Below are 11411 nucleotides of genomic sequence, written 5' to 3'. Positions count from 1 at the left end.
TTCTGGTTGCTTTTTCTGACTCTTCTTTTTTTACATGCGAAAGTCTGGAGACTTCCTCTTTTGGACTGGAACAGAACAATCTCTTTGGTCGATCTTCTCACAGCTGCTCATGGACATTATGCAACCTGCGATCAGGGGTTAGAAATGGTTATAAAGGGTCACAAGCCAAGGCAACCTATAACATATAGAGCTACAGGATGTCTTGTACCTGTCACAACATCAAGAATCATTTAAATGTAAATGTAAATGTAAATGACCTAAATAACCTAAATGTAAATGTAATCATTTCCTAAATTAAAAATACGGGACACATTTGACCATGAAAGGAAGTTACCAAAGACTCACTGTGAGAGGATTTCTGAGCAGTGAGTCACAAAATGAGACAATCATGTGCTCTCCAAGGTGAACCTACCTCACAGGTTGCAAGTGTGTGAAAGTGTGTGGAAAGTGGAGAGTGACTCATGTTGTTTGAATTGTCAAGACTCTCGCTCTCTTCTTCTAACTAATTCTCCTTTGACACAATGAGAAAGAAGAGTTTCTGAATAATGAGGGGGAATTCCATCAGGCGACAGAGAGACGCTAGCTGTTATGAACGTAAAGTAACAGCACGACTTCATGGAAATAAACAACTGTTTCGATGTCATCCGGTCAGGATTTAGACCACACCACAGCACCGAGATGGCTATTGTCAAAGTCTTCAATGACATCCACTTAAACACAGACAATGGTAGAATGTCAGTCATAACATTATAACGTCATAACATAATACTCCTAGACTGTCTGGCAAACTGGGTGGGTCTTTGTGTCTATAGATAATTACACATCTAGCAGATATTAGGAGTTCTGCAAGGCTCCATTCTGGAGCCTCTGCTGTTAAATATCTACATGCTTCCACTGGCTCAGATCTTGAGCAACAAAATAAGTTACCATAATGAACAGAGAAGACACAAATTTACATTATAATATCACCAGGGGACTAACAGTCCAATACAAGCACTGAACAGACAACTGAACAGCAAATCAACGATTGGATGAAGCAGAATTGTTTTTGGAGCCAGGGAAGAACGGTCAAAAGTTAGCACCCAGCTTCAAACGGTAATGCTCAAAACCACAAATCAAACCAGAAACTTAGGTGTAGCATGGAGTCAGACCTTGAACTTCAACAGCCACAATAAAAGAAACGTTTTACGAAGTCAGCCTCCTATCACTTAATGAATACATCAAGGATAAAAGGACTGTCTCCGCAGGATTTGGAAAAAACTTGTCCATGTATTTATCTTCAGGCTTGACTGTAACGGTGTCTTTACAGGTCTCCCTAAAAAGTCGATCAGACAGCTGCAGTTAATTCAGAACGCTGCTGCTTGAGTCCTCACTAAGACCAAAAAAGTTGATCATTTTACTCCGGTTCTCTGATCTTTTCACTGGCTTCCTCTCTGTCAAATAATTTATTTTCAAAATACTACTGCTGGTTTACAAAGCACTGAACGGTTTAGGGCCAAAATACATTTCTGATCTTCTGCTTAGCTATAAACCATCCAACCTTTCAGATGGTCTGGGACAGGTCTGCTCTGTGTCCCCAGAGTCATAGACAGCGCTCAGTTTTTACGCACCACATATCTGGAAGAAACCCCCAGAAAACTGCAGGTCTGCTGCAAATCTCAGCTCTTTTAAATCAAGACTGAAGACTTTTCTGTTAATTGTTACCTTTCAGGAAACAATAATAATAATGTATCAATTGCCTATACTGTATTGTTACTTCTATTCATTTGATATTCTTGGTTTTATTTACTTATTTTATTCTATTTGTTGTTTTTATTTTTCTGAATGTCATCTTATTTCTAAATGTAATTTGATATGTGTTTCTTGCTAATGCTTTTAATGTAAAGCACTTTCAATTACATTGTTGAAAGGTGCAACACAAATAAAATTGCCTTGCCTTGTCTTGCCATATTGCACTATTCACATAGTGCAAGGGTATGAGGTGGTGATGTGAATTTAAGTGTTTTTTTGTTTGTTTGTTTTATTTTGCCTTTTCTACTTATACCTCTCCAGGCCTCTAAAAAATTAAATTGCAAAGATTTAAATGCAAAACCTGTTTTGACTGAACTACTCTCAACTCAAACATGCAGTCTGTGACAAGGGTTCACAAGTAGCACAACTTAAATTACATGTTGCTGCTATTTTTACTGTATTTTTATTTTAACGTATGTGTTAGTGGCAAAGAAGGTGAGCTCGACTGCCATAACAGTACTTTCATTTTTTCATCCTTTCATTTTTTTTTGCTATGTTATATTCCCTTTACTTTTGATCATATTGCATTCAAGGTGGCATTCACAGAGTGCACTGAGCAGAGAGGGTAACTTGTCAATTGATGAATAGCTATATTCCGCCCTCTAGTGGCCACGAAGCTACAGTACACACTTAGAGTAAATTACTAAAGCTTTATTGGTAATCAGAAGGAGCTTGGAAAGTAAAACTTAATATGATTATTCATATTGTCTAGATGAATACATTTGATATTTTATAGACAGAGAATGGAAGGGAGAATGTTGCAATATGTGAAAAAAAAAACACTTAATAAAAAGGTCAAGCAGGTATTTGATGTTTGTGGATGGTTGCTTCATTGATTCCCATGTCATTTGAGCAGTTCTGACCAGGGTTATAATTAAACCCTGCAATTTCGATATAGATATTTTTCACTATAACTGGTAACCTCCATCCATCGTCTACCGCTTATCCTGTATTCAGGGTCGCGGGGGGGGGGGGGGGGGCTAGGGTTAACTGGTAACATTCATATTTTTATTTGTATTATATTACATTTGCTTCATTTAATTCCCGTTTACAGAATACAAAATCCTCCAAATCATGAGTTGGACTTTCAGCCTTGCAATAATGAGGTTAAACCAAAAATATACAGGATAAAAAGGAACTTGTGACTATAAAAGAAGAGGGCAGCAAAAACAGGAAGAGCTGACTTTCTTGCCTGACTGGTCTCAGTAATGAACATGGAAAATGTGAAGAGGACCTATGCAGGATCACATGGAGAGCAGACAACAGGACACAGAGACACAATCTGTCCTCTGGTCTGTTGAAGGTCTTGTTGTTGTTTTTTCAAGCATTTCGTCTCAGTTTGAAATAATGTCCACCTAAAACAAACCAAATGAGTCTATGAGCTTTAATATCATAGATTTAATATAAAAACGTGTGTGGTACAACAGCACACATTTTACTGTGACAGTATTCATTTTACTTGAATTTTATTGTATTTTTCATAATTTTTATCAGTTTGTGTCTGAATGAATTGATAAATATATCAAATATTAAACTGCATTATTCAAAATATATATTAAAAAAAAAATGTAACGAATTGTTGAAATTAAAACACATTTTACTAATTAATGTTGTTGGAATGCTAAGGACACTAAATAATAATAAAAAAAAATCTTCTATTGATACTTCCAGAAGAAGGCAGAGAAAGTGTTATGACCATAATTTTCTACTTGAATATCACAAAAGCATTTGGTCACAAATGCGTTTCATACCAAGTAGTCACTTGGGGACAATCCTGAAAACCCACTGGTATCTAACTGGGTCGCTCGGTTGGACACACTTGCTCTGTAGATGTTTGTTTTCCAACATTTTCAGCAGCTTCAGATGAACAGTGAACTTCACAAGCGAACAATGACAGATTCATGTCCCTCTGGCACACATGAAGGGACACGTGACGTCCCAGGACAAGAGACTGACCATTGTTGTGTAAGGAAAGAAACACTCTTTGGTACCACTGAGCGACAGATCAATCACTGCAATTGAGTTTGACTTCAAAGCACAATTGTTCTGCGACCTTGCTGATTTTCCACCAGACTGACACTTTGTTAGTTTACATGTGTGAAAAGTAGATTATATATGATGATATAGAAGATCTATCTAAAGTATAGTGATCTAAAAAACGCCCCTTACACCCAGTAGCGTAGTTTGCTCTCATAACTGATTAAACAGAACGAGAGGGTGGGGTCACTTCATTACTGGGTCGAGGTTAACGACCAGCCTCTTCCTCCCTTCACGATCAGGTCATCAGACGGCTTAGGAAGCGACCTCTTCTGGGCTGGTCGCGCTGCTCGCCCCCGGGGAGGAGGAGGGGGAGGCGCTGTGGTGGAGCAGCAGCGGCGGCGGCGAGGAGGACTCTATTCATGCTCCTGGGGAGTGGACGGAGCACAATATGGGCTGACTGCTCGGCGATCCGCTTTTTTATTGTCTTCAGTGATGGATGAGCCGAATATCCTGAGACGCCGCGGTCTACAGGTAGGCTACACGGAGACTGGCATGCCGTGCCAACTCGGCGGTTTCCAGGCAAATGGATATGATGTTGATGATGGTGGTGGTGGTGGGGATGGTGAGCCATTGGGACCCTGCCAGGGATTTCTCCATGAATTGCTTTGAGTTAAGCTGTTGCTTCTCCATTATAATCAGAGATGTTTATTCTTTTATTCTTACATTTTCCTGCTTATTTGTATTTTGTAACATCGCCTAGGAAAAAAAAAAAAATATATATATATATATATATACATACCTCATATCTGGTGTCCAAATTAAAACAAGGCGCATAATGCAATTAGTTAATGTAGGTCTGAGGTGTTTATTTTGGAGCCGTCCATTGGCACTTTTGTGCCGCTGGTTGCCTTGGTGATAGGAGCTAAAAACCCTAGGGTACCTGGATGATTGGCAGAAACATCCCTTTTATCTTCTCCTGGGTGCCATGTTTATTAGGCCTACTCGGGGACGTAGTTATCTAGTTCATTCATGTGTATATTTTCTGCATGACTTAAAAGCTGTATTGTTTCTCCTCCTTGTGGACGAAGTGATGGAGTATTAGACTCACCGGTCCAAACTGGGCATCCCCATTCACTTATCGTAATTAGATTATTTTCCACGTTCCATTCATTTGCAATTTAAATGTAAGTGCAGCCATGCCATTATACTCATGCTGATAATGATGTTATGATGACATTATTCCCCCTTAAATCCACTATATTGTGAAAAAGACAGCATAATGTTCGTCTTTATTTAGCCCCTCTAATTCTGATTAGTGATGACATGTTTTCTTTGCAGAAATGTCTTTGTATGTTTTTACCCACCTTGTTTTTTGTGTCTGTGACTGAATTAAATCAGTTAAAGTAGCCTCAGAATAATTTTGTGCACAAGCTCTCTCAGTCGAACAGAGTGGTACCCCTCCCTGTCTTTCAAGTCCTGATTGGCACGGGTTGTTTTGCAATTGCCTGAGCTAAAGCACAATAGCTATGGGCTAGGAAGGATTTGTATCCTCGCCATTAAATGACTCGAAGACCCACTTGCCATGCAAGAAATAGGCCATAATGGCGCTTATGAGATTTACACGGCATTGAAAGGAAGATCTGACAGAGATGGGTTAGCATTTAGGGAAATCCATCTAAATAACTGCTGTAGCCCGTTTAAAAACAATGAATGTATAGACATTAAAACAAATTGTTGCTCCTCCCTGTTTATTCTGAGGAGTGTCCTTTCATAACAGCAGTAACATAAAAAGATATTTAAAATGTAAAGCTGATATCTGCATTTCAAAGAAATGTTACCATGAAAAAACTTTAAGATTTAAGATGTTCTCATTGTAACGTTTCCCATCTCTTATCTTCTAGAAAGAACTGAGTCTGCCTCGCAGGGGAAATGTGTAAGTATTACACATTATTATGTTCTCTCTCTGTTTCCAGCAAGGTACCTGTCACTTGTTATCTTTATTGTGCATGCATGTCGCATTTCACACCGCATTTACCTAGTAGTCTCACCGCTCAGACAGGTTTTATGTAAACTAAGAGAAGGAGAACAGAGATATAGGTGAGGTGCACAACTCTCTGATGTGGTAACAAGAGGAAGAGTTACTGCATGCATGAATGTTATTGCAAGAAACCCTCACTTATTGTGAAAATACTTTGAATATCTGAATCAGTTCTCCTGCAACGGCAGTTCATAATGGTGTCAATGTGATTATGTATTCAAATACTTGAACTGAGCAAACAGGCTGAGCCAGCTCTACATGAAACTAAGTGCTCGTTTGTGTCTAAACCTTTTTCCTGTCCAGAATTCAGAGGTAATCGTCTGATGATTAATGGGACTCTTACAGTCCATATCAAGTTCTATCAATAGAGTGGCACACATGAACAGCCTGAAGGAACTTCCTCGTGAGTTTCCTGCTCAAATAGGAGGCGCCCAGGTCAGAACAACATCAATCTCTTTGATGTCTCTAACCTGCAGGGAATTACAGTCTTTAGTTTCACCATCTGTGAATCAGAGAAAATGATTAAATTACTTGACACACTAACATCAGATCACAGGTGATTTGAATATCCCAAAAGGTTAAATAGGTTTGTGTCACTCACATAATGCTTTCCCCCTGCCAGTCAAGGTGTACAAAGCAAACAGGTGTACAAAGCAAACAAGGGAAGCTTCATTTTATGTATTGAGGACAGTATTTCTGTGTTGCACCCTATAATAGTTTAGGATTAACTTGGTATAGTGCTAAATTAGCTTCCGGCCCTTTCTATTCATTTAGTTTAAGGAGGAATATACATCAATCAACCTTACTGTGAATGCGCCAGTGTTAGCCAGCTGGCTATTTTCCATTTGTAGTTCTTTGACAAGATGTTTTAAAACCATTTAATAGTTAGCCTTGCTTGTAAAACTAGTTCATTCAGATCCAGGAGGAGCAATGCAGATTGTGTTCTCAGTCATGAAAGAGTAGAACAGGTCTAAAAGAGGGGTCATGACAGTTTGCCCATCCAGTCTACGCATGTTGTTTTGGCCTTGAGAAGGCCTATCACGCATTGCTGTGGGTCCAGGGTGTGGACGTGTTGTGAGATCTCCATATTGTCCATATTCTTAGCAGGAAGTCAAAAGAGGGTTTTTTTTATGTGTGTTGAGCTCCGGCAAGAATGTCGCTTGTCACCAATTCTGTTTGCGATTATCATGGTGATAGTGTCAGAATCTCAGTGTCCACTTTGGGAACCTCAGAAATGCTTTTCCCTTTTGCAGATTGTGTGGTTCTAACTCAGTTGAGGTGTTTATTACATCTGATAGGGGTGCTGCTTGGGTCCACAGCTTTGGAGGTTTTCTGGGCACCTTAAACTGGTAGGAGACTCAGAACAAACTACAGAGATTATCATCTCATTTGACTAGGGAACGCCTCTGATTCCCCCAGGAAGAGCTGGAAAACGTTGCTGGAGAGAGGGAATCTGGAGTATCTTGTTTAGCCTGCTACCACTGGAACCCAGAAAATGGATGATTTCAGATTTTGATCGCAAACAAAATCTGTTTAAACATCCAAGAAGTATTAATTATTGTACATCATACATGTGCTGCAAATCCATTAAAAATCTCACATGGATGTCAACATTACCTGTTGACTAAATGCAGCTTGCTGTGTACATTTTCCATTTATGCACGTTAAAAAATATATGTAGCTGCAGGTATGCAACTTGCATTTCATTGTCAATATCCCAAACACAATTTCTCGGTCTTCTTCCTGTTTTCGATGGGTTTGTGCTCTAGTCGTTACCCTTATTTCCGACGGTCCTTGAAGACATCATTACTCCCTCCTCCCTTCGGCGCGCGCTGACGCGGCTGCGCAGTGCGGCGTTGCTGGTGCTACTGGAAAGTTTGTATCACTCTTTATTTTGGCGAAGATATCGCTTGATAATGTCACATCCTGCGCTAGTCGGACTATTCCTGAATGTTTGCTGGTAACAGGGAGAAGGAGCAAAGGCGGACATGGCAGTTGCAGTCGCTCATCATCACCGAGCTGCCGAGCCGCGGGCCCCGGGTCAGTTTCTAACGAAGCTAAATGGAGTTTTAGCCGTTGGACAATGCGTACTGGCCTAACCTCCGCCGATATCAACTGCTCAGGAGAGTCCGTTTAACATGATGCCCCCGCTTTAACTAGAGGACAATTGTCATTTCTGGGTTGGATTGGATTTATCGGCCACCATGTCTGACCAAAACTACTATTGGACCGTGTTGCCGAGCTACAAAACCAGTTTTGTGACTGGGGCCATGATGAAAAGATCAAAAAGGTAACGTAAACGTAAAGAAGACAGCCTGTTCTCTTCGCAGACGTCCTGGAGGTATACCTACGCTCACTCAGACGGCAGCTACACCGTCTGGTCTGTCGCGAAGCAGAAAACGTCTGCTCCGTCTGTAATTAGTTGTCATCAGCTCCCCGCTGAGCTGTGCCATTCACTGTCTGACAAACGGCAATTTGTTGAACGTTTATGTCGAGCTCTGTGATTCCTAGCACGTAAACGCAACCCCCACCGTGAACGCGATCAGCGGACAGCTGAGATTGATCACGCCGTTGTGATCGTGTGGCTATAAGATAGCCCACAGGAACATTACGTTACTGTATGTGTCGCCTGCTACATCCGCCCTAGTTTTTGTTTCCGACGGAGAAACGTGGCCGTTGTAGAGTGTTGTGTATGGGAGCAGACCGCATTGTCTGCTATACCAGCTGTCGCATAAAGCGACACACAGTCCCAGTGCGGATCGATACACTGATTTGGTTAGTGGTAAGGCTATAGTGTCGTGGATGTGCTTTTATCTGCGGGATAAATGTAATCAGCCCTGACAAAGTAGAGCAGGGAAATGAGCCTTTCACGCCCTGTGAGGACCCAGTGTGTGTTTGGCTATCAGTTTATAGTGACCTAATCATAATATATGGCCTATATAATATATTCATCAATCGGTCATAATTCCAATATTTCTATAGGGAAACGTTCTGCGTGATAGTACACTGTGTGTCTGTTTCAGCTGCTGTCAATGACATACACTGCGAGACAAATTGATAATGAGCTGGAATAAAACCTCATGTTTTAAATATAGCCCTATGTAATATAGTTAACTATTGACAGGCCGCTAACAACATTCTGTGGAGTGTAGCTTGGGATCAGTCTTGTAACCCGTCCAACACATGGCTTTGACTGAGGTTTCAGTGAATAAATGCAGCCCTTCACCATCAGCAGACATGTGAAACATGCAGGCCTGCGTCTCAGTGGCCTACATTCATCATGCTACATGGCTGCCTGCACGGTCCCCACAAACCGCTATTGTTAGTCGCATATATGAGCAGCCTTATCACTGCCAAGTATTGATAACGCTCTCTCGTGGTCGTGGTGTGATACAGTGCTGCTTAAGTTTCATCCCCTTATTTGTTTTGGTCCCGGCTTTAAAGTGTGAAAAGGGTGTCTGTTTATGTGTTTTCTGATAGAAAGAAGATGGTGCACACTTAGCCTCGTTCTGTGGTTGGTGTGCAGCCGAAGCCAAAGTCAAGCATTTATTGGCTCTCCCTTCTCTCTGTTGCTGTGCCATCTCTGCCACTTTGAGTCCTTTTTGGGTTGGGGGCCGTATACTGCGTGAATCTGCCTCCGCATCGACCCAGAAATGTCAGGCTCTGTTCATGTCTCGGCTCCTCAATAATTTTAGGTCATTGCCAGAGAGGGGAAAAAAAAGAGATGGCATCATCATCATCTGGATGAAACAGAGAGCATGATGGGACTACATCCAGTTTAGTGGGGAATGTAAATGCAAATCAGAGCCCCTGTATGACGACAGAGAAGCATACAGAGGCCTCCGGCCACCATGCATGCAGACATATACAGGAAGTGGACAAAATAATATCAGAAAATGAAGTGACTTCATCATAATTACATATCTGTGTGGGTGAGTCATGCTCCGAGAAATGCCACCTAGTAGCGTCTAGCAGCTAATAAACAGTTGCCAGTTGTCATGTTTATATGGGACTTTTTCTGAGATAAAGCTTTCCTAATAAGGGCTCCAGAGTATTGACTGATTCTTTAAAAGCTGCACAGTAGCAATGTATGAAATGTAATGAAATACACCACATTTTAACAAAACTGGTAAACAAAGTGGAGCACTGGTTGCTAGTGAAGCCAACCAGTAGGGTTGAAGTAAACCAAGTTTAATCAAAACAACACTAATAATCAGCTTCAAAAATACCAGCAGCTGATGTATATTTTTTGGGGAAAAAACTTGAATCCAAGGTGCAACTGTGGAAAAATCATCATTAATTGTCTATTTTAATAGATCGTTTGATGTTGTACATGTGGATACAGATTGTGTGGACAGTATGTTATGGCCTGCACAGTTATGTCATGTCAGTCATTGGGTTCAAATATGTCTTTGCGTTAGGTTGTATAACAACAAGCCAAGGCTTTCTTTTATAGGATCAGGTGCTCCCACTAATACAAGCACTGCTCTTTCCAGATGTTTCATATATTCTCAGATAAAAATACTTCCAGACACATAATTGGATCATCATTGATACTTTTAATGGAATACCTTACTACATAATTACTTATTATTCACAGGCTGTTGATTAATGCTATGTTTATCAATTATTGTCTTCAATAAGAGAACATAAAAATGCAACCTGGTTAATTAGTGTTGACAGATTAGCCAAATGCAATGCACTGTTCACACTTTCTGTACTGTTTATTTGTTTACATACATACATGTTTGTAGCTAGGCTTGCTTTTGTGTTTGTGTAAACACCATTACTAGTGGTTATCAGTGTTTTCCTTATCACGATCAACAACTCAGGTTCGTAGGTTGAACTCTGTTTGTTTGACCTGTTTTATTTTATCTGAGTGTTTACTGCACTGATAAAAGACTGTTGCCGAGTGATCATGTTTGTAATGGTCTTGCATAAGCATTTTTCTCTCTGCTGTTTGTTTTGCGCCTCACAGTTCCCGTAACAACAAGAGAAGGAGTTTGGCGGTGGGGACCCCGTCGCCCACTCTCTCAAGACCTCTTTCACCTCTCCCACTTGCCACAGGTACTTGTGTGTTGCTTTCAGTTGCGCATCTGCTCGGCTCAGTGTGTGATATTGTATGGCAATTACTCTTGAGGCTAATTACACATCCTTTACATAGACATGATCACATGGAAAACAGACAAGCGGGTGTAGATGGAATGGGGAGACCGCCACATTAGCGTTTTTGTTTAGAATTAGGCTGAAGGCAAATATAACAGTCACAAGAGCCGCACTGGTTTCCCTCTGGTGTGTTCATCGGGTTCCCATTGCTGTTGGATGATAATCTGCACAAGACATTCAATAGTTTTCCTCACGATGATGTATTTCATGTAGCTTCCTCTTGGCTACATATTCTTTCACCCAGCAGTCTGAAGTGCTATACTGGAGACTCGTTCATTCGCTGCACTCATTTTTTTAAGTGACTCAGGGTGTGGCAGTGTTTTGCTGGCATGAAAACACTTTCAAATGTATGCGGTGTGATCAACAGGAGTCCCTGCCTTTTGCTGGAACTTAGACTTTTCATTAGTCAGGGAATATATTTTATAAGTAGTTGCCA

The 11411-nt window shown here is 40.8% G+C and overlaps 1 protein-coding gene across 5 annotated transcripts in view; it reads left to right on the top strand.

The window, feature by feature from the left end:
- The first annotated feature begins 4175 nt into the window (after window positions 1–4175).
- The window catches only part of mast3a (microtubule associated serine/threonine kinase 3a), a 28076-nt gene continuing 20840 nt past the window's right edge, over window positions 4176–11411 (top strand). For 2 of the 5 annotated variants that reach the window (XM_084008013.1, XM_084008010.1), the window contains exons 1-3: window positions 4176–4302; window positions 5673–5704; window positions 10788–10876. In XM_084008013.1, coding sequence (XP_083864139.1) covers window positions 4264–4302; window positions 5673–5704; window positions 10788–10876 — 160 coding nt within the window. In that variant the 5' untranslated portion in view covers window positions 4176–4263. Of the gene's footprint in view, window positions 4303–5672; window positions 5705–7688; window positions 8100–10787; window positions 10877–11411 lie in introns of those variants that run through there. The other 3 variants (XM_084008012.1, XM_084008009.1, XM_084008011.1) reach the window with 2 other exon arrangements.

This window comes from Eutrigla gurnardus, assembly GCF_963514095.1.
Source record: "Eutrigla gurnardus genome assembly, chromosome: 4".
Lineage (NCBI taxonomy): Eukaryota > Metazoa > Chordata > Actinopteri > Perciformes > Triglidae > Eutrigla > Eutrigla gurnardus.
This window is presented reverse-complemented; position numbering and strand designations above follow the sequence as displayed.